We start from the raw sequence: 26,768 nt of genomic DNA on the forward strand, positions 1-26,768 counted from the left end.
TAACCGCCTAACACCATGCTTCCAGATTGACCTGGTGTCAAGAACGAATTGATTGGAATCATGAGTGGAACAATACCGTCTTCAGTGACGAGTCACGATTTTGTTTGTGGATCAATGATGGTCGTAGAAGAGTCAGACGATACCGAGGTGAAAGAAGAAATTTGCAATTTTCTGAAAGGCGCCACACAGCTTTAGCACCTAGTGTTATGGTCTGGGGTGCGATATGTGTTGGCCGAAGATCTTCTCTTGTGTTCATTCCAGGCACCCTAAACGCACGTCGCTACATTGACAATGAGGCCAGTATTAGTACCTTTCATGCAAACTTTACCAAATGGCATTTTCCAACAGGATAATGCAAGACCACATAGTGCGAACATTACTCGACGATACCTAGAAGAAGCACAATTGGAAATACTGCCTTGGCCTGCACGGTCACCGGACCTATCGCCCATCGAACATCTTTGGGATATGATGAGTCGCCGTCTTCGAAATTTACCGAGCCCTCCAAACAATGTGGATGACCTACGACATCATCTTGAGGTAGCATGGAATGAAATATCCCAGGAAGATATTGATCATTTGTTGCAAAGCATACCGCGAAGAGTACGTGCTTGCATTGCCGTACGAGGCGATGTCACTCATTATTAATTTTTTCATTATTAAATGTTGTACCTTTTAACTGAAAGTCTGATCATTTGATACTCTATTATGAAGCATTATTTTGCCAAAATTACAAGACTTAATTATTATTATTACTGGGTGGTGCATTTCATGTGAAAGTGAGTGTATAAATAAACATAGGATTTACATATCATTAATTTCGTTGCGGATAGCACTAAGACCTAATAATGATATGTCAATCACTAGTTTCATTCTGCTTTGATTTTTCTTGGAGGAATGTAGCCTCAACTTGCCTTTCATTGCCGCTGGTACCTTACTTACAGCAAGCAAACTCAAATTCAATGTATTCGAAACACGCTAAATAAAAGAAGAGTTTATAATACTCGATTCGAAAATATTATAATTCAATTTACCTTTCTAACTGAATTCAATATAATATTAATAAAGGCCCATTATTTTTCAATTCTCTTTCAAAATAGTTGATAAGGAACGCTATAAACTTCTTACGCTGCCTTTTTAAGAACTTGGGCATTATACTAACAATAATAATAACACCACCGATAATAAATAACCAGGAGCACTATTTTAGTTTTCAAAAGAAATTTTTTTTATCGCCAAAGTGATAAACAAAAAACACAACAGTTTAAAACACCAAATTAAACCAAAACTTCGACAAATTAAGTGGCAATTATGCAAAAATAGGATTATGTTTAGACATTCAAATATATCTTTATTCTTTTTTAGCATATTAAATTAATATAATTTGTCATTTTATGTAAGGCGATTGCCAATTGTTACGTTTTGTGACTGTGACGTGAATAAAAAGTAACGTGATTTGAACCATATTTTTATTTTTTGGCGTAAAAGTTGCATTTTATGTGTGTGTTCTGAAATAAATATAGTTGAGCATTAAGGTCGCTTAAAAAAATAAACATTTTATGAGAAACATAACCTGTTAGTTCTAAGGGTCGGTAAAATAAATAGAAAGAGCCAAAACCAAAATTGGATCCTCGTAATCCCTGAGGGACTTTCATCGCAAATTTGCGCGAATAATAAATGCTCGATTTTAGTTTTGTTTGCGTAGAAAATACAAAAATAAATATGTAATGTTGGTATACAATATTTGGCCAACATACTGATGAACTGAAAAAAAATCTTTAGAAAATTTGTTGACAGTGTTCGCTTCATAACGTACATGAGTGGAATATACAACAATAACACGACCATTTTTCCAAGAACACATTTGACGAAGCTATGAGGAAAACTGATCTAATATGTCTAAAAAATGGGAGCAGATACATCTTCTGTGGTCTGTGTGAAATGGGACCTTTCTGTGCCTGGAAATCGTAAGCAGGTGGAAAATATGTTAAAAAATGCCCTGCAATATTTTATCTTATTTCCAGTCAAAAGGCAAAGTGCCCACGTAATACCTAAACAGGTATGTATCATTAATAAATAAAGTTAATATTTTAGAGATATGTGTGAAATTACAAACCGTCCATATACATACAATAACTAAAAGACAAGTAAAACAACCATCTCTTGATAAAACACTGCCAACAAACTCCTCTAATTATTGTTTGTAAATTGGATATATTATCTCCAGCTAAGCGACAATAAGACCATACAACGACCTAATGAAAAACAAACAGAATAATATGATTGCGTTGTCATCGAGCAAACAATAAGTCGAAAACGAACCTTCGAAGTTTCTCCAAAGTCTCCCTTTTGTTGGAGAAGAACTTGTAAATTTTGTTATCTTGGCTGCTAGTTTCCTCAAAACTAAGACAGTCTGTCACGCAGAAAGTTTGCAGTAAAAAATCTACTTTCACGTTATTTGTCGACGATTTTAACCAACTAAGTAGGTGTCTAATAATTCGGAAACTTTGTAATTTAAAGCCTTCTCCACTCTGGTTTGAGACTAAGTAGTTTCTATACTGAAAGTATTTTAGAGCACCGGAATTAAAATTCCCGTTTGCAAGGCTGCATGAGTGTAGGCTAAATTAGCCCGACAGAGGTGCAGGCAAATCACCATTAAAAATAATGAGCAGCTCTAAAAGAAAGAGCAGAAATAGAGGCTTGATATTTTAATTTACAGGATGGTGACCTAAATATTTTCAGAGTAGCGGAACTTTACGTTTTTATACCGTGATTTAAAACTTCTCCGTCTAATTACCACTAATGGCCAAACTAGCCTCCTAGTAAAAAGAAAACCGATATTTAAAAACTGTAGTGGCTCTGGCGGTTCATCAGACTGCATTATAGTGTTAGTTTTCATGATCCTTGTTAGAAAAATTCTCTCTTTGAGGCATATTATTCTATATTACCAAAGCACTCTAGGTTTCTGGACGACGTAATAAGCATTTAGAAAAAAGGCAAATATTCAAATAATGCTGGTCTTCTGGAATTTGATCGAAAAGGGCATCTCTAGGGAATTGTTAAGACACAATTGGCCGTTGGTTTTTATCTTTATTTTACCGACGACAGGAACAACATGGGGATAAAGTGATTCCCACTAAAAAAGAATTAATTTTTTTAGTGATCATTTTTCTTTCGTGCAACGGTAGCTATATTCTACATAAAATGTATCAGCATCACATGTCTGCATGATTAGCATTTCATTCACCTGCAACTTAAATATCCCCAATGACATTAATTATAATTTTAAATTGCTATTGGTCAATAATCGAGCGTACTTGTGGTAATATTTGTTTTTTTTTTCACAAACAAAATTACAGATTTAGCAAGTATATAATTATTGTTTTTGTTGCAGAATGCAGATCGCAACTGCCATAAAGTTAGTCAAATTCATGGAATAAGGTTTTCACAGAGAAGTAAGTATTTAATACCCTTGTGCCTAATCTATATACAGGGTGCCCAAGATAAAGAGGGCCACTATGGGGATCTTCGAAACGATAAGAGATACAGGTTCGGTTAAATGGGAGAAAAGTTGCGTAATCAAAGGCCTAAAAAAATGGCGTTTAGAAACCGCCGAAATATTTTTTGGTTTTTGTGATATTTGGGAAAAATTGGATGTTTCAATGTTACATATTTTTTTCTGGCGGTAACATTAAACCTAGACCAAAACTGATAGCACTTCTCTACAGCAACTTTTAATGCACTTTAACGTGGCATTGTCAGTTTTTTAATCCGACGTTTCGTCGTTGCGGAACCATCATCATAAAAAACTATGTACAGGTGCGCAATATTTTTTTTTGTTTAGGGCCAAAGAAAAAGACTTAAACGCAATTAAACTTCAAAGTGTCATACATTGTTGAATTTAGAATAAAAAGCGTTTTCAGACTCTGATATCAGAACATTCGGACCGTATTTAAAAAAATGAAGTTGTTGATGGTTCCGCAGTGACGAAACGTTGGATTAAAAAATTGACAATACCACGTTAAAGCGCATTAAAAGTTGCTGTAGAGAAGTGCCCTCAGCTTTAGTCTAGGTTTAATATTACCGCCAGAAAAAAATAATATGTAAAATCGGAAAATCCAATTTTTCCCAAATATCTCAAAAACCAAAAAATATTTTGGCGATTTCTAAACGCCATTTTTTTAGGCCCTTGATTACGCAATTTTTCTCCCATTTAATCAAATCTGTATCTCTTACCGTTTCGAAGATCTCCATAGTGGCCCTCCTTATCTTGAGCATCCTATATATATAATATTTAGTATGTAAATATCTACCAGCAGTGATCTGCAGATTGTCCGGGAATTATATTATATATTAATAAAAAAAGTAATGCGTTAATGTCTAACTTTACAATTTAAGTTACTGGTTAAATGTTTAGTAATAGAAAGGAATTGTTAAAGAATCCTTTTTTTTCATCCATTTTTCGCTATTTTTTATAAAACTATCTGACTGATGCCGACATGCACTAAATTAATCCATTGAGAAGTCGAAGCTCATTATATTATGAAACAGTCGCCGCTTGTAATGGATTTTACATAATACGCTCGAGTCAACAAACTTTCCGACTTTGACAACAATTACCCCGTATAGCAACGTCAAGAACTTATATTAGATTTGTTGGGAGTTTAATGCGGAAAAGTTAAAAGTTCGAACTTTTCTACTTGGATTCCTTTTCGTCATTTAATCTTGTCTTATTACTAATAATCTGAAATCAGATTTTCGAATTGACAAAAAAGTATGAACATATAGTTATATTTTGGCTTAAAAATCAAATTTAAGAAGTACCATGTAACTTTCATCCAGCCGCATATAAAATCAGTCTTTTTCAAAGTTATAGATCTTGTAAAGCAAAATTAATGATGAAAAAAAAAACTTTGCATTCGCTTCTAGTAAATTTTATAAACGCTTAATTTAATATATATAATTAACTTCCTGCTTCACCTCTATGTTCCTTTAACCCTCGATTATATTTTCCTTTATCTCACAAGGGATTTGTAGAACAAGCTCTTAATTTCAGTCCCATCAGGTTCACTAAATTTTAACAGCTTCGAATACCTCTACTATAAATTCCGTTAAGTAACATGAAAAGCCTCACTTTTAGGACCAGAAGTGGATGTCGGATGGCTAAAATCCCGTTATAAGTAGTCAGGATTCATAGGAAGGTTGGAAAATCAGAAAAGATAATACGTTTTGCTTCAGTGCTTCGTTTTAAATAAGAATTTAAAAGCAGATAAAATCATTATTTTTTTTAACTACTGATACGGCTTTTCTTAATAATCTTTTAGTCGTCTTACCACAGAAAATGCACTTTACCAAAAAATAAGTGTTTTTTGGGAATTTCTATAACATACTGTATTTTCCAAAAATTCAGTTCGGGATTCTTTTCAATTTCACAAAAGTGGTTTCGCTTATTCAGGGACACACAACTCATAGATGAATACATATAGACATATGTATGTATATAATTTAAAAACCTTGGGTACCAAAGATCGAAATTCACTACATTTTTTTAATTTATCTATAAATTCGCCAATGATGTATATAAATATCTAAACTAGGTATCCTGTCCAAACGAATTGGTTCCTGTATTACTACTTCGATAACTGATATTTTAATGCCATCAGGTTCTCATTCCAAAAAATGCTTGTGTGCGTTTATTCATTGATATGAATTGTCTCTCATAGATTGGAAAGGTAAACATTGTCGTAGACACATTTTAATTTACCTTTAGGTAATATTGTTGTCTTTTATCCTTAAAAAATTGCGTAAACGAGAAGGAAAAACTTTAGCTCACGAGTCACTTCATTAATTGCTGCGATCTAGAACAACTAAAAACAAAGTTTGCCACGACAAAATTTGATAATTTTTTTTTGCAGTAGAGCTATAATGCGTTGTGCACTAGAAATAACGAAAATGGCATTTTTCTTTTGTTCCGTCGGAAACATCTTGGCCGTAACTCGTTTAAATTTTCTTTTCCATGAAATAAGTTTTGGGAACGGATTGGTATGGACACTATCGGGAAAGTCTGGACGGTAGTCCAGATGTTATCGCTCTGACGATAAATTTACAAATTACTTTTTTTTATTTCTTTCGTGAATATTGAAAAGCTTTACGTTGCACCCCGCAAACGGAAAATTAAAAGACAAAAGAAATTTGTTAAATTGGGGCAAACTGGAGCATTTTCATGCCCTGTTGTGCTAAAAACTTACTTCTTTCCTAACTTAAATTATTATTTAAAATTTAACAAATTAAAATATTAAAACATACAATGTGAAAACCTTTGAAGTTTATTTTAACATTTTACTTTTCCAATTTAACGGATATTCTCGGCTCTATACGTATTCAGATTTCTTGTAACGTAATCATTTAATTACGGCATTGGCGAATGGAATATTTCAATAATTTAGAAACAGAACTGAGTTAGAAACCGTATGGCACGGATGTTACTGCTAATTTTAAATGAAAATACACCATTATTTCAAGACTTCAGCACTTGTTTTTCTTTAATTCTGTTATGTTAGTCAAGAATTTCTCTATTAAAGGTCGGCATACGTAAAAGAGACAAAACGGCGTGAATAAAAAGGTGAAGAGTCACTTCATCCTGTAGCATCTCGCCCTTATGACATCGAGTTCAGCGGAATATATGCGAATGAAGCAGTAAAAATGTCAGAAACAAAAGAAACTGGGATAAACCAGGAATTCTAGAGGGAGAGAAAGTTCACCCCCTCTGTTATTGCCGTGGATTGGATCAATCAGGAGCATCATTTGGAGAATTACATTTCTCATTGTTGCACTTTTCTATTAGGCTGAAAATTACTTTTTCCATTTGATGTGTATAAGCATATAATCTCAAATGACAAGGAAATTTGAATATACCGAAGCTACGTCATAGTGTAATGCATTACCGAGAACTTTACTAATAAATTTAAAAATTGCTTCATGCACGAAAGAATAATGATACCTTGGCAAAAGGAAATCGTCTGTTAATTTATTACATAATAAAATTTTTATCATACGACAACAATATCTTTTTATACACCATTGGAAATTATCGACATAACGGTGATATTTTCGTGCTGAAAATAACAAATTGGGGTTACGTGCTTGTTTCTGAGACTTTGAATCTTGGCCTTCGAATCGGTATTTACATATGCCGTAAACTTGGGATATATCGATTAAGTGTAATGTCAAGTTGAGCCCTGAAATTTCAAAACCTCAAGGATTGTTTAAGTTTATGGATAATTCTAAAGCTCACACCCGAAAGCACGTTGATTGGATTCCTACGCCGATAATAATGGGCAACTCTATATCTTAAGATTGCGTGTACTCTAATACATGGCTAGACACAAGTAATTTAATATATTTAAGTCATTAAGCTGCAGAACCGAGCAAGACTCGCTATTCCAACCATAAATGGATATATTAATTATTGCGATACAGGAAATATCGATCGTCCTGGTTTTTCGCTTAGTCATGACAGGTTCACGATAAATTTTTTAAAGATACCTTTTCTATGACATTCTTAAGAAAAAATTATCGAGAAGTGTAAATTAATGCAAATTAAAAAAAAAATAGTGAACCTTGGGGAAAGACCTATGTAAGCAATGTTTGTCCACATATGAAATGAATCTTAAAAATTTACATCTTACCATTTGTATTTTATGACATCAATTTTCATTATTTAAGAGTGAGTTAGAATTATGTAATAAAATTTGAAAACTGTTCAACAGGAAAGCATCATGACAATATTTATCCGATTACATTTACGTAATTTTAATATTTGTTTCGCCTTAAGAATGGGGTTTAATAGATCTTGATTATTGAACACCCACAAATGTTATCATCATTTTGGGCCCCCCTTCTTGTCTTCCCTTAAGATGGAGTTTTTATAAACTGCTTGGCAGATGGGATCCCAACTATAGTCCGTCGACACCAATTACCGGCTCAACTTTCATTTCGAAGTCGATGAGAGCTTTTCCTACAATTACGCTCATTTTCTCTTATGACCTAGGCCCAGACGAAATTTCTCCCTATTAAAAAGGTTGCACCATGTTTCCCTTTTCTCACGAGAGTCTCATTTATTTTTAGTCAATTTTCCTTTGTTCTGGACGTTTTTACTGCTTCCGCTAATATTCCTATATTTTCTGTTGAATTAGTCGTCATAAGAGCTGAGTATTAACGCGTAGCTAAGTGGCTTTTATCCTTTTGTTTCCTGCTAGGTTCACTGTTACTCTTCACTTTCAGAGGACGCTTTAAAGCGTATTAGCTAATTTTTAGAGTTGAGTTAGATATATGCTATTGATCCTCTAACATGGCACATTAGGTTATTCTTTCAGTAGTGCAAAAATCGATAGCGCTTCATCATATAACGTAGACATAACAACATTCATACCTCTAAAACTTGGCGTTAAATTACTTACTTCTTACAGCTCGTTTGACAAGTCATTCAGGTTTAAAGAGTTATTAATTTTCCCTTAAATTCGCGATAATTAAGTTTTTATGAGCATGACGTTACATAATTGAAAATACTGGCCTAAATTAAAGGGACTGCTCTTAACGGGGGGTTGGGGCGCTTGAATTTACTATAAGACTCGTCCACTGGGAAACAGAGATTTCCAAACTACTATCTAGTTTTGTCGAATTTATATTTAATTAGGATTCTCTGCGAATGTAAGTTCAAAGTAAACGTAAACTTAATGTTTAGGAAATTTAATTTTCCGTCCGTCAACTGTGGGAGCAAATATTAGTTTCAAATTGTGAGTGAAATTTCATTTGGACGAATGATTTACATAGGTAATATCCAAAAATCCAAAAATATGAATGATACAACCTAAATCACATTGGTGAAGCACATGTTCAGTAGGTAAATTGTTACATAATGAGTTTTTTTGAATGTTAACGAGTACTGTATCAACACCGAAAGGACGTGCCTCCTATATTATTTTATTTCGCACTATTGCCCAATTTCTAAAGAATTTGTGTACAAAGTCAAAACAAACAACGTTTCTTGAAAATTTCATGAACATAATTTTTGAATACATTAGTATTATATGTCTACATTTGCATATTATGTTGCATTATTTATCGAAATCTGTTAACGTCAAATGCATTTGCTTTTTGTTTTATATGTAAATATATGAATGTTTCCATACAAAAAATTTTTAAAAATAGTGCCCACTATGTTCGCAGTAAGAGGAACATGTTTAATCTGAAACGATTGCTATTTTTCAAACGATAGATCCCTAGAGTAAAGTTGCTTAGCAACAACATTAACATACAATATCAGGTACCGAAATGATTTACCTGCCGCAAAGCAGCATAATGCAGCATATGTTGTTCACCATGTGCTGCAATGTGCTGATAAACAAATCTACCAGGACAGTATGAAATAAACAGTATATCACTGATATACGAGTATACATATGGAAGTTCACATTCTTCCTCCTTTATGACTCATTAAATGTCATTTTATGGTTACCAAGAATTTCTTTTATACTACAATTTCATTTTGTTTGTTCAAGAAAATCAAATCAATTTTCTTAATTTCCCACAATTCGACCTACGCCGGATTAAAAATCTAGGTTAGCTTTTTTCGCCACTACTGTAATTTCCTACTAAAGCCAATATTTCAATACTAAGTTTATAAATGGAATTTCGAAACAAAACATCCATTTTGGAGGTATTTCCGCAATAAGACTTCCACCTAAACTGTTTAATGTCTTCAATACTATTACAAAATATTCATGGAAAATCCAAAACGTCGCATTTCTGGAGTTCATGGATGAATAATGTATTTTAAGGAGTTTTGATTGGCGAATCAAAACTTTTAACTAGTTTTTGTGTCAGACGAAGTTTAAACTGTTACAATATCCGATCCTGAAGCTCTTAAAGCGCTATAAAATTTTATTACGAAACGGCTTTTCAAAAGATCTCTTTTGTCTTATGGAAATTGATCAGGAACCGGAAGCGTGGCGCAAAGCCATTTTACGTTTCTATATCGGAGAAGCCTTTATTGGAAATTAAATGTTTCCTCTTAAACTTGAAAGTTCAATGAAATGTCGAATTAATTTTGAGCAATTTTTAGTAGAAATTTAGTGAAATTTCTCAAAGTAAAAGTTTATAAAATAGTAAAATGAATAAAATTCCATATAATCAAATTCCGTTCATGCTTGCATCAAAAACTATTGAAAGTAGGCTATACAACAAATTGTATAGGAATTGCATAGAATTTCGCATAGAACTCAAAAGAAATAAACAATACAGAATAGGCTTTAAAGAAGAATTGTTACAAATGGGTGTTTTTATTATTTTCAGCCTAAAAATCTGTTGTGAGCTAATTCCAACCCTCGACCTTAATAACTGTGGGTACTTTGGCCCTCTGCGGGGTTTAATTTATTCATGTTTGGCTCTCAAAAGCAGCAACAAAGGAGACAAACTAGATGACAACCAAAATAATGCGAAACAAGCTAAAATGAGTCCCAAATGGACCATTGCTTTGACGTACGCAAAATTAACACATTAAAAGATAATTTAGTGGGCATAAATACGAATCTAATTTAGATAAACTTGACCGTCTACGCGTTGATGTGTAATTCACGGTTTACCCAATTCTATAGTTTACCCTGTATTATCCTTAATGACATTTGGTTGTTTGAAAGAGAAATAAACAAACCTGAAATTTAATTGATAAATAAACTTTAGTTTTAACTCTTTTGTGCCTAAAAATCTATCTAAATATTTGCTAGAATAATAGTAACAATAAATCAGTCACAATTTATCAGGTTTAGGATGAAATCATCAACCTCAAAGTTGGTAATCTGCCCTTATTTAGACTTATATTTCGATTTCTCTCAGGGCTAAAAATATAAAAATACACCAATATGTCAAATGCAATTTTAACGCACTAATCAAGGAACGATAATATTATCTTAATGCAGATTAAAATATTTCATAATTAGGTTATAATGTTCTCAAAGCCTTTGCTCACGCGTTAAAACATATCTCCATCATATTAAATATTTAAATATTATCATATTTTTGAAAATTTTGAATTTGACTTATGTCAAATTTTGACATCTATCAAATTCAAAACCATAATTCAATAATATTATTAAATATACGACAATAATTTCAATTGTGGGATTTATTCCTATGTTGTTTTTAATATATTGGAAGAAAATTAAATGGATCGAAGCACACATTTTTGGTAGTTTCTGTAGTGCTAGAAAAAATTTAGTGTGGAATACGTGATTTTCACACTTGTGAATTTCACACACGTTCCATACTAAACGTACATGTCGCACGTATAAGAAATTGTGCCACCGGCCCTCAGCTATTTTCGGCACTAGATGCATAATTGATAGGCCTATCATGGGGCTCAAGTGGAGTGACAGTAGTCCCGTCGATTTGATAAAGCCGACAGACTCTATTGGGGTATGGCTCCTTGGTCTCAATAAGCAATTGGGTTGACCCAAATATTGCATGCATATACAGAGGACTACAAATTCAAGTGAAATGTATGGGGATCGTCGTGTTCCTTAATTAAAACGTTCTCCTAGGTTCAAATCTTTCAAGGCCAAACGTTGAAATTAATTGTTAAACGATTCATTCAAAAAATGTAGTTAAACAATAAAAGTTTAATTAAAATTTGCAGGAACCAAATAGACATTTACAAAATGCAAGTTTAATCGAGACAACTTGTATTCCTGTATGCTAAAATAGTTTTTCAGTGTATTAGTAACTAGTGCATTAAAAAAGAAATCAACTGTACAGTGATCGGCCCTGCCATAATTATTTAAGCAAACTTCAATAGGAGATCATTACCGAGTCCTCGTCAACTGAATTTCGAAACATATTACTCCTAATCAAAATGTCGGGAAAATCTAGATTTACTGCGAAAGCCCATTAAGCGATATGAGCTAGTTAAGCTAGAGTTAATTCTCATTATCTGCATAGCATTTGGTAGGATGAAATTAATTAATCTGCAAAAGTTCTATGGATTTCGAAAAGAATTCCAATTATATGATTCTAATTACTATTATATATAGGATTGCTAGAGTACCACTTGCATATGACAAATTTAGTGTTAGAATTCAGTTGACCTGTTGATGGTTATAGAAAAATTCTTGTATAATGCAGGAAAAATACTGAGAACCCATAATGGAAAAATTTGGTAGGTAATATTAATTGTTAGTAATCTCAACAAGATTAAATTAAAAGGTGTCCGACAACAGCTTCTTTTTTCAGATTATTACCTAATTTGTAAATAATATTGTACTCGCGTATAATGAGAATAATCCCCTCAAGAGAATTACAATACCCCCTTCGCTTCTGATGCATACTGTTCCATTGGGAACGATAGCTTTCATTAGAAGCTCACCCAATTAACCACTCAGTGTAGTATTAATGATTTAAAGAATGAAAATTATTACTTCAAAAAAATCAATGTCATCACAAAATAACACTTAACATAATTATAATATTCTTAAAATCACTTATGGGGTGACCACTTTTCTATCGTATCTTCTGAAATTTGAATAATACTGTTGTATTATTCAAATTAAAATATCTTCATAAATCACATATTACGCTCCGGTTTACTCTGAATCTAAACCCCTCCATCCATCTCTTCAACTTAGGTCTCAGATATACTACAGTCAAGTTATTTTTCAATTACTCCTCTTCAGAACGAACAATCAGGCTCAGATCTTGTGATCATATGGACACATCATCTGATTTGAAGGTTAACGGTAGATTCTAATTAGTAACGGGGTGGTGCGATTAATTTCATTTAGTCACGACGCTCTGTTAGACCCCAACATCGCAGTGATGGATTAAAATTACTTAGACACTTGCATGATTAACTTTCCAAAACTCCCCAAATGCTAAGTTATTTGTGAATTATTATAAATTCCTATGCAGACAAGTCTCTAAATTTCATTTTTTGATGTCATCAAATGGCACGAGTCTGAAATTTGCCGAACAAATACATGTAAAGAAATTGCAATTAATTAAAATCAAATTTCGACACCACGGCAGAGCTAAATTAGTTAAGTTTTTGTGAGTTGACAACAGGGAGTAATTCTCAGTCTGTCAGTCAGGCACTTAGTTAAAATTACGTTTCGGCTGATTCCGAGTTGGAACTAATTTTGCAGCATTTCCATACGTTCGTCGGCGGAAACTTAATCGTGCGGGAATGTGCCCGGATTAGCCGGAAATCGTACTTACTTACATTGTTAAAGTTAAGACATAGTTATAAGTAAAAGACACATCGGCTTTCACAATCGGTTTCAAAAATGTAAATGTAGAATTTCACCATTCGAGGGACCTATTTCGGCAAGTTGAGCGGATTTTTATTGACTTGGAAATAGAGAGCTGTAAAATGGCCGAATTCAGCAGTCAATAGTGCCATTGTTAGAATTTCTCCTGAATGACACGCTACCCCTCAAATATATACATTTAAATGGAAGCTAGCATCGTTTTTACTTCGTATTTCAAACAGATATACAACAGTTACAAAACAGTTTATCCTGATGAACGTGGCCATTGGTTCACGTGTTAGAGTCACGATAATAAATCGATATGAACCAACAATCTAGGACTGGATGTAGCAATGTTTTTTTTAAATTTTGTCCTCACTTTTTGCTAAATGAGACACTAATCCATGGCGATGACATCGGGGAAAATGACGTTATCTTGATCTCTCATATCTTATACGAACCGTTAGAGCCGATGCGTGACAGATCTCCATCCGTTCAAAAAATGTTACCGCATGCTCCTCTCTGTTGTTAGGCACGAATAAATCCCCCAAACCCCCCAAAAAATAAAATAAAAAACAAAATTATAATAGCTTTAAAGCAAGACTTTGTGGTGGCCACAGATGTTCACTACCCCCACCAATCCATCGATGTGAATTGTGTATAAATAGAAAGTATTGTCTTAAGACTAGAGGGACAAAAAATATCTTTTCTGCCATGTTGCGAACCACATCGCCTCTAAAACATCATATATTTTAACTATAATTACTTCCATAGCATTCTACACCCCCAACAAATGCACAAAATGACCCCAAAAATAACACCAGACAAAAACAACCCACATTGTTAGACCTAAACTTTAAATGAAAAGAAGAAATATCTTTCCATCTCATGCAGTTAATGGCTCGGAAATAGTTAACTACTTTAGAGGGAAAGTGGTAACAAGCAAAGGTCATGCAAACTTCCCGAGGGTTTTGAGTTTAACTTTCCTACGGCTTACGCGAAATATAACCCATGTACTAATTGTGGCCCTTGTTTTTGCTCTCAAATGAGATTTGGCCTATGTCATCGGATTAATTTGGCGGCAAACCTTAATGGTCTAGTATCCGAGAGTTTGCTAAACTTCGGACAGTAAAACTTAAGTTAAACATGCCGGAGTAAGGAGTCTTCAGGCAATTAAAACGGATTGTTGGCTTGTCTGACAGTTGTCTATAAGTCTAAAATCAAGAGCAAGCTTCAAATTGGAGTTTTGTCGTGTTATCTTGAGTAAAATGGCCAATTCTGGAAGTAACACCGAAAACTAACAATAAATCAACGCCCTCTAGATTGTATTTTTGATTGAAGTCGTAAAATGTTTCGTTCACTAACAAAATACGAGCACATTTATAGCTCCCCAATACCCTTTTTATGGACATTAAAGCATCAATTTTATAGCTGACGTTGTGGTTTCACTACTTGTTTTAGGTTGTGCTTGACCATTGTCGCAAAAAGAATTTCTGCTAGAATTGCTTGGAACATTATATTAAATGTAGCAGTATTCGGAAACATTCGAAAACGGAAAATGGACCCGTGTAAGCATACTTCCGGAGCTCCCTATAATTAAACCAGAATGTTTTCCTCGCCATTATTATCGCTTCAAAATAAGGATTTTGCCTCTGCCAGGCACATGAATGTGCTCTCTAAAGTTAAACATAATAATAATAATAGCTTTAGAGGTACCGATAGAGAGTTTTGATGTCACGTGAACTACATGTTTCCTTTCTTTAGGGACGCAATCTAACATAACTGAGAATGTAGTCCCCATTTGCGAATTTCGTGGCGCGGTAGAATTGAAAATAGTGAAACATACGAATTAAGTCAAACGGTTAAATACCTGTCAAACCTTTTAAAATTGGCACAACCGAATACTTTTAGTTTTCATTTTTCATAACCTTTCCATAATCCTATCAGACTGTAGGTACAGTAGAGTTGCCCCGACTTTTCGTATTTAACACAAAGTTCCACTTCTGGGATAGTCCCTACTCAAAGTTATGTGTTTTAACGTAATACAATTAGATGTTTTATTTGTTGGAATAATAAATGAAAAGTATTACTTGATGTGATGTACGATTAAATACATGGGAGCTAGTAATAAATTGCTACAATGACACATGAAACTAATGAAATTTTCCTTTATTGAACTTTTACCACTTAGCTTTTCTGTAAAGCTGTGATGATGCTTGGATAACTCCGGCTAGCGATCATAAGTTGCGCCATCCGTTAAATGTAGCTGCAACGGGACGTCTCTGGGATTTTATGTTATCGAAGCACTACACTGTCTCCGAGCAGAAAGTTACGATTAGTTCAAATTGGTGGTGATGTACCGGGTACTTTCAATTGTGATCAGTAACACAAGTTTCGAAAGTATAATTAGAAAGCTAGAATTCAGAGAATCTTGCAAACGAAAATTTTAAACGCACAATAATTTGTTTTTCTCGATTGGTATTTCATTAGAAAACTTTTTTGATAATTACACTTTTTTTCAGTTATCAACCTTTTACACTAGTTAGTGCTTTAATCAGTAGCTAGATTCAGAGAAAAAAAAAACGTTATTTAGCCCAATTACAAAGCAAAAAATATTACCAGTAATGTTAAAAGCATAAAACTAGCATTCGAATTGGATTTTATTGTAACCGCAGGAACAGTTATTCACAAGTCTGTATGGGGTTTCAACTGGGTCAATAGGTTTAAAATATATTTATCAGAAAACAATGTGCAGGTATGTTCAATGGGGGCCAGTATCCGGCAGATAGCAGCGAAACCGCCATAATATTCCCTTTTGTGCGATATTACATTCATAACTAGTCCATCTATAAGCTAACATAGGACTCGATTTACGAACACCTCATAAACATTTCGCTGTGAATGAGGTCTACAAGTAATAAAAATCGTTTCAGAGAGTTCTTTTAGCAGTAGTGCTTTGTTGCAGTTTTATTTATAGTATGTAATGAAAGAAATACAAGTTGAAAGCTGCCACAACCTTCAGCAATATAACTGTAGAGCAGACGTTGAAATATGGATGTGACATGACATAATCACTAAGCTAAGCGAATAATTATGTCCTGTCAGTAACAACGATATATCTATCACATTTGCATCTGTGACCCTATTTTAGGGTATACATAAGCTACAATATTATGTCATATCAGATTACTCGGTTATGTACTCTACTCTACCTAGCTAATAAACTAGTATGTAAAGTAAGAAGTCCACTCACAATACTAACTAGCATAATTTGGTCAAAACAAGTAAAAATCGCGAGTTAGTTGAGGAAATCAATACAAGGTGAACCTAATTGATCTTTACATATCTTTATCATAGATTTCGAAGGACAAAATGACGGGTGACCTTTAAAAAAAATCTTGTAGCCAACCGTGAAACGAAAACGCAGAGCGTTAATTAAGTCATTTACCATCCAACTTTTGACATGTTAATGTCTCTCTTAAAATCTATTGTTAAATAGATAACATGTGAAGCCAAAGTTAAATGGTTTTATATCAATGTCTTTTGAAATGCCAGTATTTAAATAAAATTTGGCAGCGAGAAGTTTTACTACGTACATATGCATACAAGGTGTTACAACTTTGCTAGATTAGCACTCCCATCATGTCTTTTTTGCAAATGTCAAGAAGATAAGCAAAATACAATGTCATAACCACATTTCAATGGCTTTGGGTGTTAAATATATCTTATGCTTAAATAGCACCTACTAAGCATAAGCATTTGAACAAACGTTTAAACAAATTTATCTTATTTAACGGAGTGGTTGATAGATGAGTCCTATTGAGAAAGTTATCGAAATGTTAGATTTCATTCTCCATTATAAATCAGTTATTGTTGCATTAACACCATTTTTTACAATAAAAATATGCAAACATCCAACGATAAAACGGCAATAATTCTTTTCAGATGCAAGATACGGAACAAGAATATGACAGCACAAACACGAGAAAATGTTCCTTGGCGATGTTTTGCGGCCGAACCAGCTTATTCGTCCTCATGACTGGATATGCACTTTTTGGAGCCCTTTTATTTAAATTCCTAGAAAGCGGAGTAGAAAACCACCAAGTCGCTGACTTTCAAAGAAGTAGAGAAGACTGCTTAAAGGAATTATGGATCATTACAGGTATGTCTGTTTCAATTCCAATATGAAAAATATGTCAATGAATACTTATTGAATTTTCGACGCTTTCGATCTCCTGATAATCAAACTGGCAAAATCCATATTTTGCATAATGGGTTATATTGATTTGCTGCATGGCCCTAAATCGACACACACTCGTCCTTTATACCACAGAAAATGTTTTTTACGGCACTAAATTACCATAATATCGGTCGACTAAAATCGTTTTGTTGATAGTGACCCAAATGCGAATTAATCCTGCCGAGTCAGAACCTAAATCTTTAATACCCTTCACTACTATAATAGAAGTTAGTAAACAAAAGAACTTTGTTTCTCGTCAGTACATGTTCTGACGACCAAAGTTAAATTATGAATACGTGTTATGTGAGGACACATCATGTTTTCAAGCTTATCTGTGAACACACTGCCTTTTCATAGGGCTAGAATTACCTTATATATGTGCGGTAAAAAGCCCCTGTTCGTGGTGGGAATAATTTTAGTGGCTCTTGTAATTTTGGGATATAAATTTTGTTCTTTGTGTATTTTGGCGTAGAAATATGTATTATAAAATTATTTATGTTTCGGACACATCATGATACACGTACGTATGTGTCCTTATTTAGGAATGGATAACATTATAGATCTGAAAAGAACTGTTGAATCACACGAAACGAAGAAATAAAATTAAAAAATTAAAACGTACAAGCAAATAAAACTGAGTATAAAAGCTTTTTAGCATTATAGAAACCTTTCTTGCAATTTTTTAAAAACTTTTCTGTTACATAGTCATTATTTAAAGTTATGTCATTAAAATATATTTTTTATAACGCATGCATAACAATCAATGTTTCATGCATTACCACAGCGTACATAAAACGGTCTTTATGGTACACATGTGGTTACTAGGGAAACAATATAGACATTTCAATTTCGGTATGGCTGAACACTTTGACCAACTCGTAACATTTCTGGCCTCCTAAAAGCGTTAATTAATTGTAATATTAAAAAAGTAATAAAATACTTGAAATAAAAAATATTACAGAATATTGGTGTATAAGAAGGCTTTTAAAGCGCTTGCTCCTTACCGCTGTGCGTCGAGTTTTGCAATATGTCGCACATGCTTCGACGGCCTTCTTATACACCTACATTATAATATACTATTATTAGCATGAATAACAATCGAGCATAATCGACAATGTTAGAGGTGATAATTTAATTGTATTTTACAGTCCTTTTATTACAGGTTTTTAATCCCGGACTTTATTACACATGCTTTAAATTTAATATATTTCTAAATAGCGGTGATTGATAACAAGGGCCAAACCGATATGACAATTTTCGATTGGCCAATGATTGAAGTAGCTCTCAGGTAGGAAATGCCCGTCTTTTCTATAAATACTTAAAAGAGTGAATTATAGTAGGTTTCTCATCCACTATTGATTTATTCTATAAGGCAAGAGAAGATCTATGGCCCTGCCCATAATTCATGAAAAGTGGTTTGTGCTTTTATGTTACCGGGCGAGAATGTGGTCACTTGCATGAACAGCACTGATGGTGTGTATCCATGATCCAGATATATGGAATATATTTAATAATGTTCATGACTCAATTTATTATTGAAACATTCTTCGTATTTTTTTAACACTTTATAGTTAAAATATTTGGAAACGAGTATACAGTATACGCAGTCTGGGCAGCTCGTTACATACACGGTTAATCATGACTTATTGATTTCCAACACGTGCAATGAACTATAGTAGCATTTGCCTCGAATTCACATTTATGGAAAATTAGCCGGATACCTACGTAAATATCCCGGTGAAATATGTTTTTTTTTCAAAACATCAGGTTGGTCGTATAATCAAATATTGTCTGTATTTAATAAGACTAATATTTGAAATGATTATTATTTAGGTTGACTTTTAAAACTAATTACCTATAATTTATAACTAACCAGGTTTCCTTTCTGAAAATTCTCATTTCTGAGACCAGATAACACTATTGTGTACACACGTACGTGATTCATAAAATTCGAAGTTGACCACAATTACGAATTCTTTGTGAAAGTTCTTTCCTAGCTTAAGTTATTGTTATCATAAATGAAATTGCAAGCCCTTTTAAGGCATTGAAGCAATAAACTACCAGTTAACATAGTATTATAGTGGTAATAGCGCACAATTACCCCAGATATTACATTTATAGGCTACTATTCATATTTAACCGGTTTTGTGTTATCGTTTCTGGACCTTAATAAAATAGAAAACCTTTTTGACTTGTTTTTGTTTTTAAAGTTATAGCGTCACGCACCTAATTCAAATTATTATTGACTTACTCATCTGATATACAATATTGAAACTCGTATTTCCTATACTTACTACTATTTTCTGAGGAAAAGACAATTTTTAAAATAAATTAATTTCAAATACACAAAAGTAAGATTTATAATCTCCCTAAAAAATACGTCTGATATTGTGTGTATACAACGCGTGTTTACTATATATCGATCATAATGAAATTTTACTAAAAATGCCATTATTGGCCTTAATTTTCGATACAAATCGATGCATATTTATTTAACAAGAGATAATGAAGGTGGAAGAATTTGTCGTGAAGGATTATTTTCCAATTATTGTTCTGAATGTGATGACTTTTTGAAAGGTAAAATTTTTATGAATACATTTATTTTTAGAAACTAAGAATTCCTAAATTGACTATAAATTTGTTAGGACAATTTATTCGAATCATATTTTTCATCGAACAAAAACAACGATATAACTCTCTACGTTTTGACCAAGTTCCCAATGTCGCCATCTTGACCTATAAATTTAAAACCGTTATAAAACTAATACACTTTTTATGCCCGATCAAGAGGACATATTCGCCATACATCTCGAAAATCCCAAATGTAACTTCCGAATGTACTCGTATATAAAGAAAGTTCGTTTGACACCCGACCCAATCGAATAGAGAGTTATTAGGACAAATTTTGCGAAAATGCGAATATATTTCCCAAGAGATCGTAAAGCGAAAAAGGGAAAATCACACGAGGTTCTAAGGAAATCGTTTAGGAGCCCTAGGCGTTCTCGTTGGGGGTGACAGGCTAGAAACAAAAAGAACAATAATGCTTTTTATTAATTTATTTAGTTCGACGTGTTGTACTTTTCCCCTATTATAAATACCATGCAGCCCTTTTAAAAAACACTCCTCGATTTATTATTAATAAGACTATTAATCTATTACGTATATTGAAAAAAAAGTAGAGAGTGATTCAAAATTGAGTGCAAATATTTGAAGAGTATTTTTGACATTAAAATAAGACTGTTTCTTCCTACAAACCTTTGTCCTAAAATGCACCCTTTAGGAGCTGGAATCATCGAAAATAAGGTGAAAAAAATCGATTATATTAAATTGTGACCACAGTTACCGATCGAATTTCATGAAAATTTGCGAATCCTTGTTTTTTAGCCCTCTATTCATTTTTTGCTTCAAAAATTATGTAAACTTAATTTCAGAAGAGTTGGAAGGGAGTCTACCCTTTGCACAGTCCACATTTTATGTTTCCACCGAGAAAGTCAAAATTGAATAATTATCATCTGCACGCAACTGCACGCAGGTGGCAGTGAAAAACACAGCTGACTGCAGCTGCGTACGGTACTTGTTGGGAAACACCAAGACACAAAATAAATCCTGAAGACTCTTTCAATAGTGACATTAGAGTTTAAATGCTGTTTGAATCATGGAATCATGCTGTTGATAATAAGAAAATTCATATAACTTTTGAATAGTTGGTATGGATCGATCATTCTTGATGTAATCAATCATCCAGAGCCATTGATATGTTACGACACATCGAAATGTGTCCCAAAAGGTACACTAAAATAAATTCCCACGTTTAACAAGTTGATATCGGAAACGAGGCTATATTATTTTCAGTATCCCCCGGGAAACTTGTTGAATAAAGCACCACCCAAGGCACTATGGCAAAGGAAGGCAAACAAAAATTTTATTTACAAGCGAGTTGGGACGGTAAGGGCAGTCGTATTTCAGCACTGCCAAGGGACGAGATTGCTATTTTTCAGGATTTTTCAATATTTTTTTGCGGCTTTTCTATTTCGGGACCTATGCATACAAAGCCAGTAAAAGCCGTATCCAGATTTGCTGATAAATGCTGAGTGCCCGTTCATAAGCCGCAGGCTGTCAGTGAACACCATTTTAAAGTTTGCAAAGTAGCTGTCCTCTTAAAGAACTAAAAACAACGTGATTGATCCCAAACCCGTGCGCCATTAATCAGCCCGAGGCATAAAATACTCCAATTCCATCAACGGCACCCAATAAGGTTTTGTCATCTAATGCGTCCATTGTCTAACAACAACTCCGGACGGATTACTTGGGGGACGTAACCAACATACAAAAGGTCTCGATAAATTGCCCAAAATCCAGTCTGGAATTGGCTCCAGTGTCGTCCACTTTAATAAACCGTATAATGCCTTTTATCGCCTTCATTATGGGGGTTAATTTCATTTCGACAGTAACCATTGTTGGTCAGAAATGAATAATCGCTTTTGTGTTTCGTGTCTTGACGTAAACGATCTAATAACGGACTTGGTCGGATGTTACTTCGCCCTTTACTGCTGCTCATTTGTAATCTATGTTTCAAATGGGCAATTAAACCCATGTATGTGCGGTATTAGAGGAGTTGGAACTCGAGTAGAGTCAGGTCAAGTGAATCTAGCTGACCTATTAAGGATTTTTGGCTCAAGTTTGGTCATTCAATGGAGTAGGTATAATTAAATAGATTAGTCAAGCTAAAATACATGTAGGCACATGCACGATTGACCTCAACATTTATTATCACTATGATCAGCAAATACTCAACATATCGCATTTTTATTCAAATTATCCATGTTGCAACTCGCGACTTGGTAATAGTCCTATTGAGATAGCAATTTTTCACATGAGTCAAGACACATTCTTACAGGTCGCACAACCAAAAAAACACATTTACGTTTACCGAGTGTGAAACCAACCGAAGTGAAAATTTTCGCAGAGGGAGGTTTTTGGAGTGGAAAATTTCCACCCCCAGAAACGTGTGAGCCACGAGGTTTTCGCAATAACTCAATTTCGCACGAATATGCTTTGTTGAATCATTAATTTTTAATATGAAATTATTTGATGCGTGCTGAAATCAATTTCAAAGGAGGAAAATTAAGAAATCGACAAGAGCGATGTGATAAATCGAAGCTTCAACTTGGGGGATATAATTTATCTTGAATTTTTATTCCAGCAGAAATTAAAGCTGCGATAAAAGGTTCTGTCAAAGGCACAAGTGATGATCTGAAGTTGAACTAACACTTGCAACTTTCGTTATGGATTTTCACACTTTTGTGTTATTAGGCCGTAGTGAACTTTAAAGTGCTGGTCATTGTTTGCGTCACATTGAGAAACTGGAGTTATAAATTGATTATACCATTCTTCACGGTTTCCAGACGAGAACTTTATACACCAGTGAGTTTTGTTCCTTTTGCGAGCCTTTTACAAATAGCAAACTTAGTTTACAGCTTAAGAAAAGTCCGTTAATAAAACCTTTTCCAGTGAACTTTGCTCTTCACAACTATTAGCTAATAATTATTCCAAAGTTAAACAGTTAGTTAAACGTACGTTATTCTAACATTCAATGTAAATTTCTGTAAAGATCGTTGTGAATGGAACCCATTTACAAATGGTTTTATAGTTTTATCTTAAACATATCTTTGGCATGAAACTCAAAAACTTCTTTCGTGGCTATAAAACTGAACCTGGTAGGTATTAGTAGTAGTAAAATGAAGAGGCCAAATACTTTTTAAAATATTGGGTTGGCAACTAAATTCCCGGAGTTTTTTAAATTTTTAAAAAATGTATCCACTGAAGATGCTTCTTTATAGCAGTGTAAGAGCATTCCATTTTCTTTACCAATTCCCTTATGGTTTGACACAAATTTTTGTGCAAAAATTGGTTTTATTGCTCTTCGTCGAACCAACTGGACGACCAGAACAAAATGCGTCTTAGAGGTTAAAATTTTCATTTTTGAACTTGGCATACCAATCACGAGCGGTTTTTCCAGTTATGGTATTCTTTCCATATACAACATAAATGTCGCGAAACAGCTTTTTTAAATCTTGATGAAACCCTTGATTAAAAGCAAAAAGAAGGAGGTGTTGAAAATACTCATTTTTCTCAATTTGACATTCCATTTTAACGATTTAAAAATTAACATAAATTAACACGAACAAAAGAAAACAAAACATAAATTCTCGTAGAACAAAACATTCTTTTTTGAATGATTTAAAACATTTATTAATGTGGAATATTCAAATTTAAGAAAACAGCGGGAACTTAGTTGCCAACAATACCTTGTGGTCAGATTTTTAAAAGAATTTTATTGAAAGCAATTTTCTTAGACACTTCTAAAAAATTTAGATGTATAATTACGGGCTTTAAACAGATGAGGGCTGGTCCGATGACATGCAAATTTAATTTAGCTCGAATCCGAGGAGGACGGAAATCGTCAAAATATGTTTTACTGCTAAGTAAGTATCTACCCGAACTTCTCGCCATGGGAGTGATTAGAGTTCGGCAAAAACAGCTTCGGAAGGTCCCTTCAGGGAATGGCAAAACGTATCCTAATTGTGTTGCTAAATAATGACACAGAGTAAAACGATTAGCGTCTTGTGGAGGGGAACCAACAACTTCCTGGAGAATTTTCGGCTTGTGGGGGTAAACGATGTAAACAGTGTATTTTGATAAATATTCGCGAGTTCTTTGGTTGTGAAAAGAATATTGACAAAATTGGTACTCGCAATATGACAATACAAAGGCAACATATTCCTCAAATCAGGCAGCAGGAATAGTAACTTTCCTGTTAAAGAGAGCGAGTTCTACGTCACGAGCGAACGAAATCCCTTCGACGGAGTTATTAAAGTTTATCCTAGTTTCTTTTATTTTCGCAAATCCAATATGCCCTTTGAGGAAACTGCATTAAATTGGATTTCTTAACGGGATTAAATTTTGCCATTCTAGCTTAATTAATGTGATGACTTCTTGGACCCGACTAGACGGACGCGTTTTCAATTTCATCAAAAAATCGTTTTTATGTTATTTTTTAAAGATTCAATCGTGGAAAATAAAATGTCATTTGGCTGTTGATATTTAATTTCTCGAAAAAAAAATAATATCAGATGCGCGAAGCAGTATCACATCACATCTATAGTAACATGTTAGGGGTATGTGTAATTATCTAAAGAAATAGCTAGAATACATTTTTATTCTTGCTTAACAAAAAGTGCCCGATTCGAAGAAATTTTTTTTCACTTTTTTCGGAATGTATCAGAAACCATGACATAAATTTACCCTCAAATTGAGTTCTTAACAAGTGTCAGAATGTGCAACTTTTCCTAATTTAACCGAACTTGTGACTGTCACCCTTTTGGGGACCTTAATGGTATATGTATACGTAATTTGTTTTTTGATATTGTATCAAATAGACAAAAGCAGAAACAAACGTTAAAGAATTTCAGTACCGGAATTAAAAAATTTGTTTAATGGTGATTTCTCAAATATGAAACACCAAATTAAAAAAGAAATCAAGACGTAAAGGTTTTGATCGTTTTTCTTCGATTTTAAATTTCACTTTGAATAAAATAATCGTTTATAATGCTATTACATAGATTTTTGGGTTGTCTTGATAAAAAATTACAATTTTATCTTGTATTTAGGAACATTGTTTTTAGTAAGTAACATAAGGTTTTTCGAACTAATTCCGTAAGTTTATTTCTGTCATAGTTGCATCAATTTCTTTTCATTTTTATTTCTAACGAATGCCTTCCATTTCAGTTACCTCGAAGTTTGAAAGCAGCAGTGATACCTAGTTACGTCTTTATTGTGTATAATTCTCTTAATTTACAGTACAATTTTCAAGAAGTTGTTGAATAATTGAGAAAAATTGTTGCTCTTTATTCAGATGCTTCTTTGCTTGGATGAAATTTATTCGAAAATAATGCATATTTCCGAAACAAAAATGGAAACACTTGTTGAATCAGCGAATTGTAAATTTTTCATCCACCGCCTCTATTCGTTCTTTTCTGGTTGATTTATGACAAGCCCGGATTTTTGTACGCCCGGAATATCTCTTGGTCTGGCATCAAGTGGAATAACGCAGCATTAGATTCGCTTAAGGAATTCGATGGTGACTGAATAATGGAAATATTTAAATCTTTAATTTCGAAAGCGCTGAGGTTGGCTTGAAAACCCCATTAGTTGCTCTTCGGTGCTTTTAAAGTAAAAAGTCCCTATTAGGTATTCCAATAATACCATATTAATCTTTTGCTTGATGTATCAAATTATATCTTACAAGATTATAGCTGAAAGAAGGAAATGAGTAGCGCAACTAATCTCGTTACAGACATACACGCAAGGTTATAATATCGAGGAACAACACCATGTACGTCAAACCTTGTTCATCAAGTAAATTGTGTTACCCTTCGTGGAAACACGTCTGTAGTTTACAGGCCTATGGATTCCATTCACTTTAGCTTAATTCGCTTTCTGAAAAATGCATTTTACTTCAATTCTGAAAAAAGATACATCAGTACTTATCATCCTCATAATTTATGCGTTAATGCAATAATATGTTTAAGTTATTAGTTAGATTGCAATTAGGAAATGTGCTATATCACGGGACGATAAACTACCTCAAAATCTACAGTAAAACAGGGTTTTGAGCAAATTGGTCTTGGAAGATTCATAAATTTAATCTAGTGCAGAATGTGTATGAACGACACACCGCATTGAGGAATGTTTTAGCTCCAAATAAGGAATTCTCTCCTTAAATCTGTGTAACAGGAGAATGATATACACGTTGGAGTTTTCAAATTCGTGTTGGACGCATTACGAAAAACTTGAGGTATCACAAAAGAAAAATTATTGGAAGATCAACACTCAGATGACAAGCTATGTGTACTAAGAGAATTGTTGGAAAAAGAAGTGAAGCCAGCGCAATGCCAATTAAAAAACGCCTAAATCTGTTTCTAGATATTCACCTCATCTGCATATTTTCACGTTGGAATGAGGCAAAAACTTTTTTAACGAAGTGTATAACGCTATTGGAAGACACTTAAGGGAAGCTGATTACTTCAGCAAAAATTTAATTAAATTGACATGAAAATGTATATAGCGCAAGACGTAATTAAATATCTATTCCTTTTAAAATTTTATAAGACTTTAAACCTATGACCCAAAAATACTTTACTCATTTGGGATGAGAAGTGTTTACAAAC

General features: G+C 33.6%; 1 protein-coding gene across 2 annotated transcripts in view; it reads left to right on the forward strand.

The window, feature by feature from the left end:
• LOC136418017 (potassium channel subfamily K member 18-like) overlaps nucleotides 1-26,768 on the forward strand; it is a 63,137-nt gene that overhangs the window by 22,933 nt on the left and 13,436 nt on the right. For both annotated transcript variants that reach the window (XM_066403921.1, XM_066403913.1), the window contains exons 2-3: nucleotides 3,395-3,455; nucleotides 17,244-17,460. In XM_066403921.1, coding sequence (XP_066260018.1) covers nucleotides 17,244-17,460 — 217 coding nt within the window. In that variant the 5' untranslated portion in view covers nucleotides 3,395-3,455. The remainder of the gene's footprint in view (nucleotides 1-3,394; nucleotides 3,456-17,243; nucleotides 17,461-26,768) is intronic.

The sequence above is a fragment of the Euwallacea similis genome, chromosome 2 (genome assembly GCF_039881205.1).
Source record: "Euwallacea similis isolate ESF13 chromosome 2, ESF131.1, whole genome shotgun sequence".
Taxonomy (NCBI): Eukaryota; Metazoa; Arthropoda; class Insecta; order Coleoptera; family Curculionidae; genus Euwallacea; species Euwallacea similis.